This window comes from Balaenoptera physalus, assembly GCF_965194825.1.
Source record: "Balaenoptera physalus genome assembly, chromosome: 7".
NCBI classification, from domain to species: Eukaryota; Metazoa; Chordata; class Mammalia; order Artiodactyla; family Balaenopteridae; genus Balaenoptera; species Balaenoptera physalus.
This window is the reverse complement of record NC_138886.1, coordinates 30657039-30679705: the sequence shown is the minus strand read 5'-3', so window position 1 is coordinate 30679705 and position 22667 is coordinate 30657039. Positions and strand designations below refer to the sequence as shown.

Genomic DNA, 22667 nt, shown 5'->3' with positions numbered 1-22667 from the left:
GAAGGGGCTGGTATCATGTCAACATTTGAGTCCCCAAAGACAATGCCAGCAGTACATCTGGAAGTGAAGTTTTTATCTCAACATTTATTCCACAGTCATAGAAACTGAAAATGGAAAAGGCCTGAGGACATCTAGTCCATCCACGTGGTTGTACAAGAAAAGTGGCTGGAGCAAAACAGCCTGTTCACCTCATGCTCACAAGACAGCATTTCAGTTCTTCCTGGAGCGGAGCGATTGCAAACACATTAAAGTGAAGACACAATGCAAACACTCTTTACAAACCTTAAGAAAATACTTATAGGTACGTTATTTTCATAAAATGATTAGGAACTAAACTTAAAGCATGAGGGAATCCTGGATTAGATGGGTGTGGGTGGGTGAAGAAAGGAATAAGTAAACACTGCAGAGTGAAGTGGTTTTGATGACTAGAAAGCAGTTCCTTCTGAAGACTGAATGGATTTTCTGGTTTGCCTATCAAATATATGAGTTGGGAGGAGGAGAGACTAGTAGTTTCTTTCCCCTTAAGTCTTCATCTGTACCGAGGAAGTGGTCACTAGCTCCAAGGCTCTAACAGACCCAGCACCATGACCGAGAAGTCTGTTGCCCAGATGACATAGCTCTGTCCTGCTCAGCAGCTGCGCCACTTACCGCTTAGCTGGTTGGCATAGAAGCAGCAGCTCGCATATAAGGTTTGTGCAACAGCAAGATCCGTGGATAATGGAGAGTCACCTCCAGGCACCTTAAAGACCTCGACTGATTGGGTCCCTGTGGCTGCCTCACTTGTCTGTCCCAGTCATTCTTCCAACCTGTCTTCAATTGTTGGAGGGATCCCCCTGCTCCTCCACCTTGGGCAGCCACACTCTGGGGCCCTTATTTTCTTTATTTACATGAACCAATAGCCCTATCTGTTCCAACTTGCCCAGTCCTACTTTATTATATGCTTCCTGCGCCAGGAATTCCCCCTTGGAAAACAGGGTTGGGGGGTGTGATAGTGGACTTGTCATGCACCTGATTTCCTAGCATCAGAGCTTGGAAAAAAATGGAGGTCTTGAGCTTCCCTGGTGGCTCAGTGGTTAAGAATCCGCCTGCCAATGCAGGGGACACAGGTTCGAGCCCTGGTCCGGGAAGATCCCACATGCCGCAGAGCAGCTAAGCCCGTGCGCCACAACTACTGAGCCTGCTCTCTAGAGCCCGCGAGCCACAACTACTGAAGTCCGTGCGCCTAGAGCCCGTGCTCCACAACAAGAGAAGCCACCGCAATGACAAACCGGCGCACCGCAATGAAGAGTAGCCTCCGCTCGCCGCAACTAGAGAAAGCCCGCACACAGCAACGAAGACCCAACACAGCCAAAAATAAAAATTAAAAAAAAAAATAAAATGGAGGTCTTCCTGATCTCATGAAAGAGAAGCCCACAGCAGGAGGCAAGGTAGCATCCCTTATCTCTTTCTTCTTTACCAGAAAACCACCCTCCACCTGAAGACTTCTGATCTTTGTGTTTCTTGAGCCTGAGGGGAGTTGAGAGAACAGAGGTGGAACAGAACAGGAAGGAAGGTTTTCAAAGGACCCACCATTTCATGAACTCTTTTTACAAAACACAACACACTGTTTCACAAATTGCAAAACACTGTTCAATTACCATTCCTACTTAACATGAAGACTGCACCATTTCAACACAAGCGATTATGCTTTGTTTTTCTTTGTCCAGAACATGGAGGCATTTCTAGCAATGCTGACGGCAGTAAGCCTGCTTTCAGCTCCTGCTGCTTCTGGCCACATCCTGGCCGCAGTTTTGGCCAAGTAGTTCCTCAGAAGATATTCGAGGAGCCATGCTCTGGTCGTCTACTTTTTTGTGGGTAGGCAGGGTGGTCTGGCATGTTATCACCACTGCTCAGAATGCCTCCGTAGAGAAGCTTAAGGTAAACCTGATGTACAAAAATCCAAACTTACAAAACAAATACATTAAGGGATAATTAATTGCATTACAAAAGGATTCTTTACAAAAGAATTCACCTCTGGGTTCCTTTAAATAGCCAACTTCTCAAATACAGTCAGAATCTGAGCTGCGTTATAAAAAATGTCCAGGTACAATATTAGGAGCATGGTTGTTACGTGAGTTGAGGTACACCTATACGTCAGCCTCCCAGGCTGCGCGCAGGTTAGGGGTGCAGAGCATGATGGCAGAGTCTCTAGAGCATCCTTAGCTGTTGCAGATGGGCGGGGATGGCTAAGGGGCATAATCTTCCAAAGGCAGTTGCAAACCTCCTTTTGTGTCTGGGGTGAGAACGTGGGAGGATGGGCATTTCAAAGCAGAGCTGTCCTTTCTGTTTCCAGGGATCACTGTTCCCTCATTGTTGAACTGTTTCATCTGTGAGGTTGATGAAGTCTAACTTTAGAACCCGTCCACCTCCCTCATCAGAATCTCTAAGCCTATATCCACCCCCCCCAGGGTTTTCTCAGACAGCTAATTGGTAGAGTGTTATCTAATTGCAGCTTAAAGTGTTATCTTTCCTTGGGGGACTGGGCAGCTCTTGGTGGAAATGCAGGGACTGCATCCAAAAGTAGGCGAAGAAATTTTGTGGTTGAGGAGCCTTCCCAATGATCTGCAGCTTACAGAGCACGGTGCTTGGCACAGAGCTGAGCACTCTTTATAGGCCTTCAAACTGATTGGAGCGGAGCAAAGATGATAAGCAACTGAGAAGATAAAGCAATTAATTGATAGACAAGGAAGTCTAGTCCTACATGGTGTCCTGGGGTGGGCGTGGCTGTGTGGACAGTGAATCATCAGGTGTGTGCCAAAGCCTTTTGAGAAACTCTCAAAAAGGCTCTTCTCAATTCTCCCCATGCCTGGAGCAGCCAAATTTCTAGAACAATGTTTCCTGAAGAGTAATTTTTAGACCACATGTCAGTCACCTGGGAGTGTTGGTGACAGGTTTCTGAGCCCACATCCACCCCCTTTCCCATCTCATCCTTTGGGAGAAGAGCCCTAGCAGTCAGCATCCTAACGAGTTCCTAGGCGACTGAGAACTGAAGTTCTATAGTTCACGTATTCCTTTCCCTTTCTGTGTGTCCAAGCCTATGCACACTGGAAAAGGATACCTAGGCAGAGGGGAAACAGCTTACTCATATCAATCTCTTGGAGGCATTAGATGGGGTTTGGGGGAGAATCAGAGGGACCAGTGCCTGTTCACAGTTTCTCACAGATGAGGGGGTGTGAGGCTGCAAGACTGACTTGCTAGTGATCCATATAGGTATGAAAAGCACAGGGCACATTCCTGAATGTTTAAGCTTGTGGTGTTCACAGGCTTGAAGTTCACTTCCGGGATTCCTACAGCTAAGACATAGGTGACTGCTGATCTGAAAATAGCCAAATATATGGCTTGCAGAACATCTTCCCTTAACTCACAGTGCCAGCTCACATGTCGTGTGCAGGCAATTAGCAGGAATATTCCAGTTTCATCCTAAGGCCACATCCTTGCCTTGCTTTTCTCTCTTTCCTTTATGAAAGGCACACACTGTAGTGGAGATGCTTAATTAGATTAGAAGTGTGGGCCTATTCATTCCTTAGCCAAATTGCTTTTCTGGCCCAGAGCTTTTGTTTGAAAAGCATGGGATACATTTTAATGCCTCTTCTGCCTGTGCTCTTTCCGCTCACCACATCCCTGTTCCCTTTCATAGTGGCACGTAAACATGTTCCTACTAAACGTTAGGATGATGTTGGAGATCCAGGACCCTTTCAAAAACATGGCTCTTGCCTGATCCAATCAATCCTTGGCCTGCTATGATGTGAATGAGTTCAGTTAATTTTTCTAAGTACCCACCTTCCTGTCCTAAGTTTCTCTAGCTCTTCCCTGGCTCCCCATTCAGACTGTAGGAACAAATCTACACTGGGGAGTTATAGCAAAAGTCACAACCCTGAATAATCCTGCTCTATACTAAGATTAAAACCAACAACCCAGTAAGACACAGGTATGAGTAACAATTTTATCTCTTGTTGATAGTGCAGAGAAAGGGCTAAAAACCAGAAATGTTACTGTGGCACCAGGTGAAAAGATTTAACAGGAGCTGGGGTTGTCTGGTTCTTCACAGATCCCTCACACGGTGTTTACTTCTGACTAATGTAAGATTCCTGCTCTGAAAAAGACTCCTACCCTGGAGACCTAGGAATGAGCTTGAGAAGACTGGCTGCTGCTTTGCAGGCTAGGGAGAGCAGACTTGACCTCTAAGAAGACCCAGACCTCAGCTTCCCCCCACCTTGGTCAGTAGTTACAAAAGAGCATTACAAAGTGTCTTAAGGGCTCAGAGGAAGGCCAGGAACTGAGAAAAGAGAGCAGCATGGCCACTTAGGGCTCACAAGTCCGATTTGTCCTTTGGTACTCTTCCAGCTCCGTTTTCCTGCTCACAGCCAGCTGCAGCTCTTGCTGGATCACCTGAATCTGCTTCTCCAGCTCTGAGAGCTCCTGCATCACTGAGTTCCGAGCCCCATTTAGGGAGTCTGCTTTCCCATTGGTGGTCAGTGAGGCAGGAAGCTCTCTTCTTCTTGGTGGGAGAGGGATGTCTTGGTAGGTCCGGAGGCTCAGCTGGTTTTGTCCCCCTTCATCACTGAAGGTATATTTTCGTCGATTGTCATGACTCAGATTGGACGTATTCCACACAGTGAGCTGACAGGGTCCCACATTGGACCTAGGAAACCAAGAGACACTTTAGATTGACTTTCTACTCTGCAGCTCCCCCCATCTTTTAGCTACTTCCTTGTGAGTAATATGGAACTGGGTACGCAGATAGAGATGGAGTCACAAAACCATGGACAGACTGCCTGCTGGAGTGTCAGGGGAATAAAAGGAGCCAATGCAATTCTTTTCAACTGAAGTTCAATGGTTCGTCAAGTCTCATGCTGTCCTGAAACTGGAATGGGTGTTTTACCTGGAGGGCTGATGGACCAGGGTATGGCACATTCTTTTATGAAGAACCTTAGATGCTTTTCTGTTCTCTTCCTGCCAGTGAGGCTCAGAAATCTGCACTGACTTGAAACAGTCTATGGCTATGAAGATGATGCTTTGGTAGAAATGAGATTCTGTTTATTCAGCTGTTGGACTCTAAGCATGGTCCTGCTGCTAGATACTCTAATATGACTCATCCTTAGCCCCGCAGGACAACCCTGATGTTTACTAGTTGAGTTTGAGGAGAGTAAAAGCATACAAGCTGCAGGTTTCAGCCAAAAGTGTCCCATTATAGGGAGACTTTGTGAGTTGAGAATGACAGCTGAGGTCTGAAGCTTAAAAAAAACATGACACAAGAAAGCCTCAAGTTCTTGCTGGAATAATGAAAGTCAAATTGAAATAGATTCATAATCCTCTTTCAGGCTCGTGTCGAGCCACCTACCACCATCCTTGAGATGGCTGTAGACAGCAAAAGAGTAATTGCTGACCAGGCACAGGAAGAGGGGGTCTGGTTTCTGAAATACACTTTGACAGATGCAATGAGAAGAGCTTCTTGCTATAAGAACAGATTAGAGCCCTAAGCACATGGCTGCTAATTTCTTCTAGCCTTGCTGAAGGAGAAGGAGGAGGAGGAGGCCGAGGAGGATTATGACCACTTTTGCAATCTACCACAGGGCAAAACAAAATAGAAACACTCTATTCAGTCCTTGTGTCTTTGTTCCCAACCATGTAACTGAATCAAGACTTTATTCCTGGACTCTTACTAACCAGGAGGAGAAGGGAAGGACCTGCAGGGGAGGGGAAGAGGGAGAAATAATTAAGTGTTGATTCAGTTACATGGATAAGAACAAAAACACAAGGACTTAACTAGGGTGATCCTGTTTCATTTTGCCCTGCGGTAGATTGCAAAAGTGGTCATAATCCTTCGTTCTTCCTTTCATCCATATCCCTCTGCAGTGTGACTTAGCAACTCACCCTTATCAAGGGGGATTCCAGGGGAAAGTCTTCTTTCCCTCCCCCTTGAATTTGGCCTGGTCTCATGACTTGTTCTGGCCAATAGAAAGTGGCAGAAATGGCAGGTGGTGGTTCCAAGTCTTGCACACTTCCACTGCCTCTCTCAGAACCCTGCTGCTACAGTGGAACCAGTCCAGACTAGTCTGTTGGTTGATAACAGACCATTGGAGAGAGTCCCCAGTCTTCCCGGTTAACCAGCTGAGGCCATCCTAGACCAGCCAGCCCTCTGCTTCTCCCTCCTTTCCCCTAGCTGGCTGTAGACACGGGAGCAAATGTGACTACGATCAGCCAAGTTTGGCCCAAATCAGTAGCTGCACAGCTGACACATAGATTCATAAGCAACTCACTGTTGTTTAAAATGTTATGAACTGAGATAATTTCTCACACAGCAAAAACTGATTGATACGTGCTCCGAGCCATTAAAACACACAAACACATTCCAAACCACTCTGCAGTTCTTTAACATTTCTCATGGTTTAAGTCCCATATAAATGAGCAGGGAGCACCACAGCCCAGCTTTCCTGTGTCCTGGGCTGGGTAAAAGTTCTATAATGAGCTCACTTACAGCTCCATTGTCTTTACACTGGGTCAAAGGTGTGGTTATAATTTTCCTTCTAGCCTTACAGTTCCCTTTAATTCTTCCTTCCAATCTTTTCCTATTGAGTTTGAATAATTTCAAAACAATCTTGTTTGTGGCATGTGTTATTTGCAAATATATGGTTTACAATTTTTGTATATCTTGAGGTGAGAGGAAAGAGAAAAGAGGAGGTGTATTGGAAACCCAGTGGAGTGAAGAACAGACCAAAATTTACATGAAATCACATGTTGAATAAACTAAGGACTATATATATAGTCTTTTGCAATATCTACTTTTCCCCTCTGCTTTAAATAAAAAAGGAGCAAAATCTTTTCATACCATGGCCCATAATTTCCCCAGGCCTCTCCTCAAACCCGTATGTTAGTAATTCATTCATTTATCTATTATTTTATTCACTCCATAAATATGAAACATAGGGGAGGGATGTCAAGTTGCAGCAGATAAAGGTATTTGCATAGATATTCTTCCAAAGAAAAAAGAGGGAGAGAGTTTTTGAGCCAACGGACCTAACTCTAGCATCATGGAATGATGCATAGTGGGGAAAACCTGGGAGTTAGGCATCAACACATTTTCCTGGAATGTCCAGGCAACCTCAGAAATCAGGCAAATAGAAATAACCAATCTGGTTTTCTCCAGAGCTTTGTACATATATCTGGGAATATAATATAGAAGAATAAGCAAAAGCTGGCTTCCATGACATACTCTAGGTGGTAGCATCACAAGTGCTCTGATGATTGACATGCGGCTCTGAGCCACCTATGAATGAATGCAAGGTGATAGGTGCTGAATGCCAGATATGGTGTCTAATTGGAAGAAATGAACGTGTTATATTGTTGGCCTCTACAGTGCTTTGACTGTGGTTTGTAAGCTTTCCTCAGCCTTAGAGTGTAAGGCGACCAGTGAGTTAACTGAAGTTAACACTAAAAAGCTTTCACAGGACAATTTTGTAACGCTGAGTTTCAATACTCCACTAGACCATTCAGAAGAGATGTGACAGCTGTGAGCCCTCAAACACTCACTGCGTTTGAAAGGTTATAGGTGGGTGTTGGGTTGTAGGGAGGTACCACAGGAAACATGGGCCCAATAAGCCATGAGTGTGTGTTGCCTTAGCTCCTTCTCAAAATAAAGGATTTCAGAAGGGAATCTGCCAACAAAAATGGATAAGCTGAGTGAAAGATGCATTTGGTTCTGAATTTAGGTGAGAGAAATGTGAATAGGAGTCATCTCACAGTTGGAAATGGGATCACTGGCAGCTCCCTGTTTCTCTTATGGCTGGAAAACAAATGCTTTGTTATTATGAGATGGTGTCTTTGCTGCTATGTCTTCCTGTGTTCCTCTCTCGTTAAAAATTTATGTTAAAAATAATCATAGAAAAAATATATGTAACACGACATAGAACAGCTGTGACCTGATTAGTAGGCAGCTTGCTGCTGATGGGGCCGCAGTGTGATACAGGAACACCACAGACCCTGAGGGAGAGGGGGGTGTGCTCGCTGCCTGGGAAGAGAGGCTTTAAGAGATAACAGAAATGATTCTGACAAGCTCGATGCAAATTGCAGAGAAGGGGACTGCAGCATTCCCCGAGGAGGTAAAAACAATGAAAAAGAATCATGTTTTCCACCCCCTTTTCCTTGTCCTCTATTGTGAATAGGAAGTGTGAGTGTCAGGGTTTAAAATTACCCAGAAAGCCATGCTTGGAGCTGAGGATCTGCCATAGATGACAGAGTTGCTTGGAGGAAATGCTGTAAACCGAGGCCTCTGGACATAAGAAAGAACAAGGAGGCTGTCTTAGGCAGCATGAAACAGAGGCCAGCCAGGTACTAGACCCAAATACTTCTAACATCTTTAGCCACCATGAATGAGGCAACAGTCTTCCACAGGCTGGATGTGGGGAAGGTATAGAGTTTCAATTTTCAAATGTCAACTATGCATTTAATGCTTGTTACTTCCTATTAATGAGATGCTCTTTTCTGGGGAGTTTGTAGTAACAGTGCTGGGAAATGGGTTAAACAGAACACGTCTGTTGCATATTTCAAATATTCCTAGGAGTGCTGGAAAGGAGTGGGGAGTGGAAACATGCCAAAAGGGCAATATTGCATGAAATTGCCTGTGGTACTTATGAATTAAGTCTAACTTGTATATTGTACACAACAATAGCTAAAATAGCTTTGTTTTCAGGGCTTTAGATGTGTTATCTCATTGAATTCTTATAGCATCTCTAGAAAGTAGGTACTCTATTTATCTCATTTTCACGAATGAGGAAATTGGGGCATAGAGAGGTTAAATAAAGGACTTGCCCAAGACTACACATATTGTGAGTGTCAGAGTCAGTATTTGGATCCAGATGCTTGACCTTAGAGATCAAACCAGCACTTAAAGCACAACATATATCGCTTCTACTGCATTTCAGTGTCCATGTATGTACAGATATGTTTTTTATTTTGTCTGTTCTATTTCTATTTGAGACCACATATTTTTACTGATGGTGTTTATCAACTTGGTCCTGATTTGATTCATTATACATAATTTCCCTTTTGAGCATGAAGTCTCAGTTACATCTCTAAACTTTTAACAAACATACATGACACCTGGAACCGGCCTCTTCTTACCTCTTTTCCACACGCTTAGTCTTGAAACGCTGCCGCTTTTCCTCTACGAATGATGTGTTTAGTGCTCTATGTAATCTCTGGCAGAAAGAACAGATTCACACACAGAGACTGTTAGAAACACACAACCAGGGGACAAAGTACCCCCTGAGATTTAATCTCTTCACTACAAACCTAGGCCTCTTGAAACAACTTAACAGTGATGCCGGAAAAAAGATCAATATTCAGTCCCAAATCTCAAGAGAGCAAAAATTCTAATTATGTTATTATTCTACCTGGAGGAAAGAAAAGTAATTTGATGGGAAGCTTAGAAATACTCTGAGTTGTAAAAAGGTATGTGATATAAAGAAGAGTTATCATAACCAACGCGTGGCAAAGGGCCTGGTACAATCGCTAACGGTGAGTCAAAAACTTAAGTCTGACTTGTTAACAGCCAAAACAAAGAAGGTAAGAACTCCTGATTAATTAAATTAATCATGCTAACATACAATGGAGAGGATCAGTTGTCTGCAGAGTCCTCCTTAGGAGACCAAATAGGTCCTAGGATGAAAGTAGGAACAACAGGGTTCACATGTAACCAAACCAATGATAGTGACCTATCTAGAAAAAAAGTACTGTGTTAACAAAGCAGATAGTCAGCATAACAATGCAGGGGGCAAAGATGGCAGAACTGGCAGCCTCATTACTGAGAGGCTGCGATAGTGCACTGGGAAGTCGGAGGGAGTCCGTCGGGAGGTCAGGATGGCTCCTCCGGCCTCGCCCGACACTGCGCTCAGGGGGGAACTGCTGCCTTTGCTAGAGCTCCTTCATCAGTAAGAAGTCTTCGGAGTACATTTCGGCTCTCAGTGCCAGTTTCCATCAGGGTGAGATGTGCAAAGGAATACGCTTGAATGGTGGTCTGCCTGACATTTTCAGTTCTCTCTGTAAGTGAGTGTGTAGGTGTCTGGATTACATGAAGGAACTTTGATCCTATGAGCTTGGCCTTGGCACCAGTGGACTTCAAAGCTCTGGACCATTGAAATGCAGTGAGAACAGGGGCTGGTAGGTTCATCTAAAGGGAAATGGACTTCAAGCTCATTTAATGGGTTTCAATTTTGGCAAGAAAAGAGTCTATAGGAAACAAATCTTTCACACCATCTCTTCAGACTGTCACTAAGAGAAGCCAGGTTAAAAGCGACGCTGTTGCTTCCACTCTGAGCAACAGTGGAGGGTTATATGAAAGGCACGAGCCTTATGGGATAGCTTAATTTAAGGGGCAAGTGAATTAATGGGATAGAGGGAACTCCATCTTGTACGTTGAGAGTGTCTACGCACCCTGATTCTCTTGGTAACCTGTCATTTGTCAGTCTGACTTGGGGCCCTGGATTCTCCCATTACTGGGAATTCTGACGTTTAGGAATATTGGAGGAAGATGCCTGTGGCACTCACCTGACTGGTGTGGAGCCAGTATTGCAGCCTAGATTTGTCCTTGATGCGTGGGAGCAGCAGCCTGTACACTATGTGCTCACCGATGGTGGTCAAGATGGAGAGACCAAATCCAATGCACAGCAGCACGAAGAGTCCAGAGAAGTGTTTGATGCCCATTTGCAAAGTCTGTGGCAGAACAGGAAAGGAAAGGCCATGAATGTGACGCTCCATCTGGTCCCAAGATTGTTCACTCTTAGGTGCAGATTCTTTTTTGCTGGACCCAAGGAAAGCTGGAGACTGTTCCTCTGCGTGCTCCACAGGCATCACTAAACTACACTGTGAAGGGAATCCATCCAGGACTGAGGGCTGCTGCAGGGCACAATTCCTGGGGTGCTACTCACATACAGTCCTATTGTATGAATGGTTTCTGGAGTCGTGCAGAGGCCCTGCGTCTGGACCACCCTATGGTCTCCAGAGAGACACAGAGAGATAGACATCGAGAGAGACTGAAAATTGGAACAGTTTAATATATTAAAACATTAAATAGTTATCAAGGAAAGAATCTCTCTCAGGGACAGAGAATGAGTAGATTTAAGGGGAAAAGATGATGAGTTCAATAATTTTGACATTTAGATCTGACAGGAAACATGGAGATCATCTAGTTGAATGTCCTTATTTTAAAGGTGAGGAACCTGGGCCAGAGAAGTGAAGGAAATTGAGCCAGGTCACAAAATTAGACAGCCACAGAGGAGAAAGAGAAGGGACCTATTTGTTGATTGCTTACTTTTTTTTTTTGTGCCGAGATAGGTATGATAACTGCAATTTATAGTTGAGGAAACTGAAGTTCCTGCAGCATTTAAGTGAAAAAGCTGGTCTATAAGTCAATGTTTGTTTAGCTCCAAAACCTGGGCTCTTTCTACTCTACAACAAAAGAGCAGCAACAGTCATAAATATAATAACTTTAACACCTGTGACAGGCACTTTGCTAAATGATTTACACGAAGTCCTTATGAAATAGATATCATCCAGTCACTGACATCGATGACCAGTCAGTCATGCAGAAAGAAAGACATTTGATGCCTTGAGTGCCTACTATGTGCCAGGCACTCTCCCAAGTACCGGGGGGTGAAGATAGGAGGGTTATGTCCCTGCCTTCAATCAGCTCGAATCTAGGGACGAAGCAAACATTTATACCCCATGATAAATTGATCCACGCCTCCTGGGTTTTGCAGAGAAGCTGGCTCATGAGATAAGACTTAAAGTAAGGGAGGTAGAATGTGGAGGCTCGGGTGGGAAAGTAGCACTCTAAGCTGAGGGAAGCAGAAACAAAGAATGTAACAAAGACATGAACTTCCAGCACAGTGATCTGGGGGCTTGTGAAACAGAGAGCTGTGTTCAGGGGTAGGGTGCAGAAGGCCTGTGTCCTGAGGGAGAAACAGGCCCGCGCTAGGCAAGCCTAGATTAAGCACCTCACCCAAGATCATACAAGCCAATGCTAAGGAGCCTAGGTGTCATTCCTTTGCTGGAGGCTTTTGGTCACCATCATCATCAACAATTATTTAGCACTTAATATGTGGAAGGCACAGTTCTGAGCTCTTTATCAATGTAGCAACTTGCTTAATCTTCCTAAGGACCTATGAGAGAGGTACTGTTACCATCTCCATTTTACAGGTGAGGAAACTTAGGAACAAAAGTATTAAGTGACTTGTCCAAGGTCACATAACTAGTAAAGGTCAGAGCTGGAGTTCACACCCAGGTAGTCTGGCTCCAGAGCCTACACTCTTAACCACCTCATTTGACTGACATGAGTGATCCTCCCATCCTCTTGATGGGGTCTTCCTTTCTTTCATTCTCCCCACCTCTACCCACAGTCCTGGAGAAGCAGCCATTCGGGATGGCTCAGACATGGCTAGACCTCCGTGGTATACTAGGAAGTCTATCTGGGGGCCCAGACTCAGAGGCAGAGCTTGGAGATTTCAGTCTTTGGGGGAGCCTGGGTCATGGAATCTCTTTTCCTCCATGACACTACTTCTGGCAGTGGCTCTGGACCAAAGATGGGTGCTAGGATCCCTGAAGAAGAAAAGACTAGAGGTGAGCAGGGGCATAGAGTATGCACCAGGTTTAGGAGACTGGGACACAGGCAGGAAAACTAGCAGACACCTGAGAATGAAGGAGGAAGCCCAGCCTTAGGGAACAAGAAATGCTGGTCTAGGAAATGTGAGAGGTGTATCGGGCCCTGAAGGCTACTCGGGTACGAGGGCTTTTCCTGAGACATCTCTGTACAAGTGGTGACCAACCTGACCTCCAGAAAGTATACACAAATGTGTTTGAAAACAGCCCTTGGCCTGGGCCTGTTGTAATGTGTACAGGACACGGCTATTACAGAAGGATTCAATTACTACTGCTGTGGATGAAGAATGAACTGGGGGAATTAATTTTGGACTTTAACACTAACAGCATCAAACACTCAGCAAAACACTAAACAGACTGGTGTTGCTCTCTTATAAGGTGCTGCCAAGATGAAGAAGAAAAATGTAACTTACAGTGAATCATCCTGCTTTTAAAAGCGTGGTGTTCCCTCTGTTTTTTTGTGCATAACAGTAATTAGTCTCATTTTCCTCTTATTATCCCAATAACAAAGAGGCTGTATTCAGTTTATTTTATACATTTCTTTCTTAAATTTCTGTTGTTTACATCCACATGTTAATAGACTAATAGAAGTAGTTGCTGTTTTTTTTTAATTGGACATCTGTGTGTCAGACACCATATATGCATATTATGATCTTATAATAACATTGTAAGTTAAGTATTATTATCCCTATTTTACATTTGAGGAAACTGAGGGTCATTAACTACCATACCCAAGATCATACAAGCTAATAAATGGGGAAGCCAGGCTATGGATCCAGGATTGTCTGATGCCAAAGCCCACACTGCCTTCAAGCGAACACCATTCACAGGTACCCCTTGCTATCTGAACTCTTACTATTCCCTGTTAAAACTTGCAAAAAATTTTATTCAGAACTCACCATCTGAATAGAAAATCCACTATAATCTGCCTTTGGGCACCAATGAAAATGTTTATACTGTGTCTGGGTCTCAGTGATAAGATGTACTGCTGCAGTTGTAATTCAGCTGTCCTTCCCCTAGGACCACACTGCTTCAATGTGCTATGCATTACATATGTGCATCGGCCCCATGTTATCAAGTGAAAACTTTTCGTCTGATAGAGTGGAACTTGCTCAACTTGACATTTAGCATTGGTCAGAGGAAGAAGAAGAGGAGCAATGAATATTCAATGTCAATCTCTAAAATAAATTTAAGTGATGCAGACAAAATAATGACTGCAGGTGCAAGTGACAGGAGTAGAAACATCACATTCAGAAATACAATCACAGCCCAGTCTCATGTTGTCAAGAGCTGTATTAATGAAAGCAAAGAAATGCAAACAGACATAAGTTTTTTATTTTCTTCATCCCATTACTTTATCCCATTTGATAGCTCACAGCCACATACTTCTGGAGTCTCAAGAGCCAAGGAGAGAAGACTGTCCCAGGATTTAGCCACAGGCAAATCTCAGGCATTTATGGCTTCACTTAGTCCTTCGTAGGCTCACTCTAGCCCATCCAATCTCACTCTGTTAACTCTTTAATCAATACATAACCACTCAAAAAATTGTCTTGCTTGCTTATTTTATTTTGCTAAATGTTATTTATACTTGTTATATTTCTTTAACATTTTATTTTATTGTTCATTTACATTAATATATATCCACTGTACTGTGGTGGGAAAGCATACTCTGTATTATGCACACATGAATAACCACTGATTAAGCATTAAAGAACTGGTGTTTTAAATGCTTCATATTATGCAGAAATCATTGGTGGATTGTCATATACAACAATCCATGCGTTGTGCATTAGATATTAAACGCTAATAAATGTCTAAGAATATTTTAGTGATATTTAGGGAAACTGGTTGGGCTTTTTGGATGAGGTGGGAATGCTTTATTGTTCATCTCATACGAGATAACGGAAAGGACTCCTACCATCTGGAAATTTACCAGCCAACATATTTCCAGGAACAGACTAGATTCAGATAAAGGGTGATGCCTGTACTATCAAAGGTTCTGAGTGGTCTCTGCCTAGATCATCAGTGACATGTAGAGGCCAAGACCACCAATTTTGTTGCTGCTAAACCCTCCTTTGCATCTTGCTCAGATGTGGACCCTTGAAACATCTGACAGCTGGTTAGATAACTGACTAGGTTCTGAAAACTCCAGCAAGAAATGCAGTTAAAGTATTTCAGTCATCATTTGCCTCAGATGTTACTGGTTAAATCTTATGATCTAAGCCTCCCTAGCCCCCACTCCACATCTCCCAATACACAGCAGCTACCCATTTTCTCTGGTCCTCTAAAGAGTCTGTAATCATTGCTTTCAATTCCTCTCCTAGATACTTGGAAGCAGGATGAGGAGAAGGCAAATGCTGTTTGTAATTTTGAAGACCTGATTTCCTTTTTTTTGACACCCCACTATTTTGCTCAGAAGAGCAAGTAGCTCAATAAAATTTGGCAGACTTGTTGTGTCTGTACATATAGCCCTTTGTCTGGGCAGGAGGAGGGGCACAGAAGATGGAGACCTCCACCTGCATGAGGTGTGGGCTCCAGAGGTAACAAGGACAGCTACCGCTGGAGAGAGTTTGCCAGGCTGGAGACAATGAGGTAAGATTGTGTGATGTAATCATGTGGGATTTCTAAAAAATTGTAACAACAATCATGAAAAGGGATAAAGAAGATATTCACTCATAGAATCTGGAACTTTCTCATCAATGAAGACTGAAAGACTGAAAGATTACATTTAACAAAAGAAACAAAAAATGATTTGCAAAATCCAGGGAGACACTGCATGAGTGAAGTTAACAGTCTTCACACATTTGGATAAGAAAATAATCTAGATGGACAGTAAAATTAGGGTCCGCAGGAACTTCCCATCGCATCCCTGGTCCTGGGGGCTGTGGCACCTCTGTCTCTTCTAACCTGGAATCTGCTTAATGGCTCCTCAACATGGCACAGCCCAGGTTGCTGAGGAGATGCCCTCTTTCTGTTCCTTGTGCTGCCAGAGCCCCCGCCCCTTCTAGGTTTGGGAAACCATCTTTTAGCCTTGGACCTGATGCTTAATGTGCTACATTATCTCCACTGTGCGGTCTTTTGAAAAGTCTTAATTTATTAATAAAATAACTCAGAAAAATATTTCTAAAAATTAAATTTGAGAGATGATTACCATTATCCTTTTACTATATACTTTCAATTCTTCATTTTCTCCTCTGAACTACAACCATATGCACATATATTTTCCAGAGTTGTAAACTCTGTTATATGTTAATATAACAATTATGCTTTTTAAAAAACTTAATCTAAAAATTTATGGATTTATACAGTTATTTTATTTACTAACTTTAATAGCTTTATATTATCAGTAACTATTATCATAATTGACTTTACTCCCAAACGGTCAGGTGTTTAATATTACTTATTATATATATATATAATAAATATTGCCACAATAAAAAATCTTTTGCATATAGCATTTAAAAATCATTTTTGATCCTTTCTTTGAGATATATATTGCAATGGGTGGGATTACCAGGTAAGATCATATAACCGTTCTGATGCCTTGTGATGTGTGAAATGGTCCTCAAGAGTGTGAAAACCATTCCCAGTGATTCCCAATATGCCCCATTGCACAGGATGCTCACATCCTCTCCAACCCTGTTTTGCAACTAATCATTTTTTCCTGTTTTAGGTATTCTGATTTGTATTTATTCAATTTTTCAGGCTACTTTTTCATGTTTGTTTTTCCTGTTGCCCCAGGTATGTGTTATATATTTATATGATTTGCTCAATTATGCATTTCAGAAAAGGCATGGATTTTTACTGAAAAAAAGCTATTAACCCCTTTCCTAACACATTACATATGTGTCCCAATTTTTAAGTTTTCCTGTTAGCTTTGTTTTGTTAGATTTTATTATACAGGTGTTTGAATTCTATATGGCTCTATTTGTTTTGATTATTGGAAACTCTTCTGTTATTCAGTCATTAGAAATAGCAGTTGTTGGGATGTTTTATGACCAATTGTTTTATTTCTGAAAAATAATGAACACTTCAGTCCATCTTGAGCTTTTTTAACAAGAGTGGAACATATTGCTTTCTCTTTATTGAGACTTTTGATTTCAGCCCCATGCTGCAGAGGTACCTTAGTCAGTAAAAGGCCATTCCCATCCCGGGGTGGTCTGCATTCCTTTATGCTAATTTTGATTTTTACTTAAAATCCTATTTAAAAAAAAAATATTGGCAACATACACATGCACACACACATACACAAAACATTGTGAGAACAAACACCATGTAAAATTAACAACAAAACAATTTATTTGTGTGTCAGATTTAGTCTAAGAGCTGTCAGATTGTATCCTTTATCTACACAGCTTTTATTGCTGCTCATGTCCCTTCAGTGTTATGGTTTTTCACTATGAATCAGCTAGTGCTTTAAAGCTGACACATGGTTTGTTGCTATTTACACAGTCACCAGCCAGTGGAAGAGCTAGGGCAGCCAATACAAAAGGAGAGAGGTCCAGTTCTGATTCTGTCTAGCGACCTGACTCCTTTATCATGATGCCACCTTGTCTTAAAAAACATCCAAGCCTCTCCCTTTTCAAGGCGTGCAAAAGAGATAAAACACAGTAGCCAGACTCACGAACCACTTTAAATCCTAACAGAGAGAATCAATAAGCATAAGTGAAGAACGGAATTTGTAATAAAAAAAAATTCCTGAAGGTTTTTCCTTGAGAATTCCTCTAAAGCAAGATAGATTTAGAGAATAAACCAACTATGCTAAGGCCATATATTTTCCTACGTTTCAAAAAAAAAAGAAGTGTCTAGTGGTTTGGGGATTGCAACATATGGTAAGAGCAGACACAATCCATTAATATACGATTCACAACAACATAGTGTTACTGATGTCTACAGCCGCAAAACATACTGGTTGCTGTTACCAGCTTAATCTAAATACTGTCACTTATTTCTCAAGATGAGGTGGAGGTGGATGATGATGTAAGACTGCCTTGCCTAATACTTTTAATTTTAATTTTTAATTTTTTGCACTGTATAGAACCAAAGAGGTAGAAGCTGCTTGCTCCTTGAAAAGCAATTCACCTTTTTGTAAAAACTGAGGCTTGGTTTGATTATATTAATAAGACTATCAGGAATAATTTGAGGCAGGTAAATACAAAAACCATAAAAATCGGAGGCAGTGGAGTGAGGTGAAAAAAGCTCAGCATCTGGGGTCACAGAGCCTGGTTCAAGTCCTCGCTTTGCCACTTACCAGCTGGGATATCTTGGAGAAGATTCTAGATCTCTCCATAGCATCATCTGTAAAACTGAGATGATAGCACCCACCCCACAGTGTTGTTATGATGATTAAATGATATAACAAATGTAACAGGACCTGGAACAGCTGTTCAATATGCATTAACTACTATTATTACCCCAAGGAACTGTACAGAACTAGATTTGTTGGCAACTGGCAATTAACAAAGAGAAGAATCAAAGCATTCTAATTTGGAAGTAAATGTGATCTCTCTTCCCAACTATTCATACAGTCAGATCTTTCTAGTTGCTGAAGCTAGAAACAGGCTCACAGTTCAAGGTCACTGCCACAAAGCCTTGGGTAACTATATTAGGTAGACTGATCAAGCAATTAGCTTGTGAATTCCAGCCACTCTAGAAGCTGAAATAGTTTTCCTCCTCTTGTTAAATTTGAACGTGTAATCCAACATGTTTCAAACTCTCGGTCCTAATTTTAAATTTCCATATTTTAACGTGCACATTGCAGAATATACAAATAATGTCTCTCTTTCAGAAATCCTCTTTGCTGGCATTACAGAAGCTCACTTTTCTCATGAAAGGTTTCCTCCACAAAGTCAAGTAGGTTGGGCTAGAATGAGACTCTCTCTCTTTTAAACTTTCTCCAGTCAAGACATCTGTTATCCCCTCTGCAAATGCGGGGGTGGGGAGGATCTTGACATTATTTCCATTGTTTCCTTTCTGGATTAGGATCACACAAATGTCCAGGTAATCTGAGACTGGGTGTGGCTAAGTACTAAGTAAGCGTTCAAAAGGAACCAAGAGGCCTCCCTCTCCCTTATATATTGATCTAGTAGAAGAGGACGAAAGGGGGAAGGGAAGGACCTGAGTAGCGTGAACGTGTTGTGCTCTAGCACTTTACATGTTTAATCTTCTTGAATCCTCAGAATAACCTGGGGATGGATCCTCATTTTAATCAGGAGAAATGACAAAAAGAGGTTAAGTAACATGTTCGTGCTCGCACAACTAATAAGAAGTGACTGTGATAAAAACCCAGTTGTAACTGCATCCAAACCCAGTCTGAGTCTTTGAACTATGTTACCCTGAAATGGGGGTAAGACTCATATAACTACAGGTTTGGGAGCATTTACTGATCATTAATACATTTATTTTAGGACTGCGCCGGAAGTTAAGGGGCTGGATACCTATTCTTTGTGGTTCATAAGTAATTTATTAAATAACAAGTATGGCAGGGTGTCTTGGTAGATGGGTACTCTGACAGTAATTCAATTTGTGGATTTACTTGTCCCACTTTTGGTTTTTTTTTTGCGGGGGGATGGGGGCAGGGAAGACTAGCTAGCAGCCTCTTCGAAATATAAGGATAATAAATCTTGAAACAGATCTTTCTTGTCCTGAGAAAAATCACCTGGGTTTTGTCCCTTGGCTAAGTACGTGTAGGGAGAGTACGTCTCATTGTCCTGGTATTTTGAGAGGCTTAAGCACCTTCTACAGGGAGTGGACCACTGAGAAACAGGCCTGATGTGAAGTGGCAGACATTGGGACCAGTCCTGTCCCAGCTCTTCTGAGGACAGCTTGTTCTCTGGGATCTGACAGTAGTAAGTGGGACCACAGAGAGCTGGTAACATCTAGGGTGCAGGCAGCAGTGTACTTACTGGTACACTGGCTCTCCAAAACAAGCAGAAGCAAAACAACTAAAACTTTTTGCTTTTTTCTGTGATGTACTTACTACTCCCACTATGGCTGATTTCAAGCGATCAACATGACATCACTGAACATGGGGTTGGGGAGGGATGTGCACACTTTGATTCTCACCCAGTATGAATAGGCTCCAGCACACCCCTTGGCTGCAGGTTTATGAGGGTGTGAGGGACTCGGGGCTGACTGTTACATGAGAGAAAAGGCTTCCCACCATGAGAGCTCTTGCCTTCCCTGCCAGGCCCAGGTCTGATTTTAAAAAGTAAGCTTTGTTAGTGTAGACAGCGTCCACCCCTGCTGCAGAGGTGTACCTGCTCGCCTCTGCATCTTTTGAGTGCCAGGAGCAACACCGCTTCAGCATCCCGGGGAGAGTCCACTGCAGCTGGAATCTTCACTGCCTCTGCCTGTGGGAAGAATGACTCTGAATGTGGCCTATTCTCTCCAACTGGAGTGGGGCTGAGTATTGGAGGTGAGAGAGCTTCCTACGAAGGTCTCTGCCCTGTTTGAGCGGAAGCCCCATTAACTGAACTTAATACTGGGGTGGGCAGCCAACCCTGAAAACCCACCTTCACTGAGACTGATAGTTAGACTGGGCATTTAGTCCAGTCTTAGCATTTCTTACAAGAGCCCTGAGTTTCTGCTCTGAACAGAAACTGTTCAGGAGCTGGAGCAATGAGACAGGAGGAGCCCAGCTGGATTCCTAACCCTCAAGACATGCTCGGGGATTTCTGGATGTACCATGGGGAGTGGGCTGCGGCTTTCAAAAGGGAAAGATGGGTTTTTGTTGCCCAGAGGGAGGTGATTAAAAGATGCTCAGCCAAGAGAAATATATTCATCCCTGTTGCTACAATAAGTAGATAACAATCTGTCAAAAGATGCCTGAACACCACAAGTAAATGAAAATAGTTCACCTAACACCTTTTTGGAATTTTTCCCCACATATAAAACCATGAGAAGTAAAGGAAAAGATGTATATTTTCTTATTTTTGAACTTTAAAAGTTCTTCTTCACTCTTTATAGTTTGGCATCTGAATCAAAACAAAGGAAAAAATACGTTCATAAAAGCCATTTCCTTTTCTTTCCCCGCCCATGCTCCTTCATTATGTTCTCCCTGACTTAGGGCATTACCAGGAGAATAAATAACACTGAGGTGGTCAAGAGGTTGGTGTTAGCAAATGTTGCTTCACAAAGAGAAATACTTCCCAGCAGGTCAGAGAGACGGTTGCTGGGCCTCTTGAGCTGATCTTTGAGAAGAAAGAAAAAGTTGCTGTCGGGTGGTGCTCTTCTAAAAGCTCACACAATTGTCACCAACTTCTTGTGGCTCTCCAGGCTTCCGACAGCAGCACTGAATTCCTGGAAGGATCTTTTCCCATCGTGATCCTTGCCCAGGACGATGATGGTTTTGTCCACGAGCTGCTGTAACTGCCAGTCTTTCAGGTTGTCCCCCACCATCATCGTCAGCACCTGGAAGAGCTCCCCGTTGAAAATGTAGCCGTCTTGTCCATGTCGTAGATGCTGAAAGCAAACCTCAGCTTCTGCTCCTTGTCTCCCTTGCCACTGAATTGGGAGGTCCCCAGGATGAATTCCCCGAAGTCCACCTCTCTATTGCCGTCTGTGTCGAAGACGTCTGTCACTCGCTGCACCAATGGGTTCTCCTGTAGCTCCGGCAGGGACGTGAACTCCTCCACCCTCAGAGCGCCCGAACTGTCCGAGTCCAGCTTCTTAAACCGCTTGCCCAGCCGTTTAATTTCGTCTTGGTCAAAGTGGGAGCACATTTCTACCGGGTAACTGGACTCATTTCCCATTGTGGAGCCAGTCTGCTCATAGGGTCGGGGGAGGGAGCAGGGGCGGTGGGCGCACGCAGGGCTGGAGAAGGACTGTTACGCCGCCACGTGGGGTGGGGGGGGCTGGGGGGGGCGGGCTCGTGGGACCTCTCCCCCCCGCACCGTCTCCTCTCACCCCCCGGCAAGAAAATGGGCAGCTCTGGGAGCCAGGCGGGGGAGTGGGTGAGCAGGGGGAGAAGAGGGGGTGGGAGGGGGGAGTTTGCAGGGGGTAAGATAGGAAGATAAGTAGGAGAGGGGAGCTAGGGGGAATGCCCGGGACAGGCTAAGAGCAGGGATACCCGCTTTCTTCCTTCTCTCAGTACCTTAACCCTTATCTCTCTTGCTATTTTTAAAAACCTTCTCGTGTCACTTTTCCTTCTTCCCTTGGAAATTAAACTCCAAGGGGGCGGGTCCGCAGCTGTATTAATCACCGCGGTATCCCCAGCATAGTGTCTGAAATGCAGTATGTGCTTAATATATGTTGAATGACCGTGTAAACTGCAAGCAGGGGCTCTTGATGCTTATTTGCAGGCCTAGTGTAATGACTAGATAATACATCAAAGCGTGATGTCATGTATACATCAATAGTTGACCCTTGAACAACACGGGTTTCAACTGTGTGGGCCCACTTATATGCAGATACTTTTCAACAGTAAACACTACAGTACTACAAGGTCAGCAGATGGTTGAATCCGCTGAGACAGAACCGGGGATACTGAGAAAGGATACCCAGGGCTGACTATAAATTATACAAGGATTTTCCACTGAGCAGAGGGTTGGCACCCCTAACCCCCTGGCATTGTTCAAGGGTCAACTGTTTTTCCTAAATTCTCTGGGAGGGAAAGCCAGGATTGACATCCTTCTGGTACAGTGGCCAATGACCTTTTTCAGAACGTGGGGTTCAGGGTCTTTGTAAGAGACCACCCAGATATTACACAAAATTTCTCACATGGATCATCTACAGGCAGTAACATATTCTTGAGGAATATACACAATGCTGAATTCAGGGCCCTTTTCAAGAAGACACAGGCCCCAAGACCATAGCCTCTGTCACCCTATTACAATACTTCAAATCCATCCTTTCATACCCAGTCCTTATCTTTGTTGGGCTAGTGCCTGGCGGCCGTCCTGCAGACCACTTTGGGGAAAGGCTGTAATGTGTCCTGAGAAGCCTCTGCCATGTTTTGAGAGTAAAAGTGGCCC

The 22667-nt window shown here is 43.4% G+C and overlaps 2 protein-coding genes across 2 annotated transcripts in view; both read right to left on the bottom strand.

The window, feature by feature from the left end:
• Positions 1-1606: 1606 nt before the first annotated feature.
• The window catches only part of GRIN3A (glutamate ionotropic receptor NMDA type subunit 3A), a 161085-nt gene continuing 140024 nt past the window's right edge, over positions 1607-22667 (bottom strand). Inside the window, exons 7-9 of the mRNA XM_082471185.1 lie at positions 10585-10749; positions 9160-9236; positions 1607-4681 (exon numbers count right to left, since the gene is read on the bottom strand). Of these exons, the coding sequence (XP_082327311.1) occupies positions 4342-4681; positions 9160-9236; positions 10585-10749 (582 nt within the window). The 3' untranslated portion in view covers positions 1607-4341. The remainder of the gene's footprint in view (positions 4682-9159; positions 9237-10584; positions 10750-22667) is intronic.
• Positions 17386-21476, bottom strand: PPP3R2 (protein phosphatase 3 regulatory subunit B, beta). Its single transcript, XM_082467664.1, is given in 2 exon segments — positions 17386-21140; positions 21143-21476. Coding segments are annotated over 2 exon segments (510 nt in total). The 5' UTR covers positions 21447-21476; the 3' UTR covers positions 17386-20934.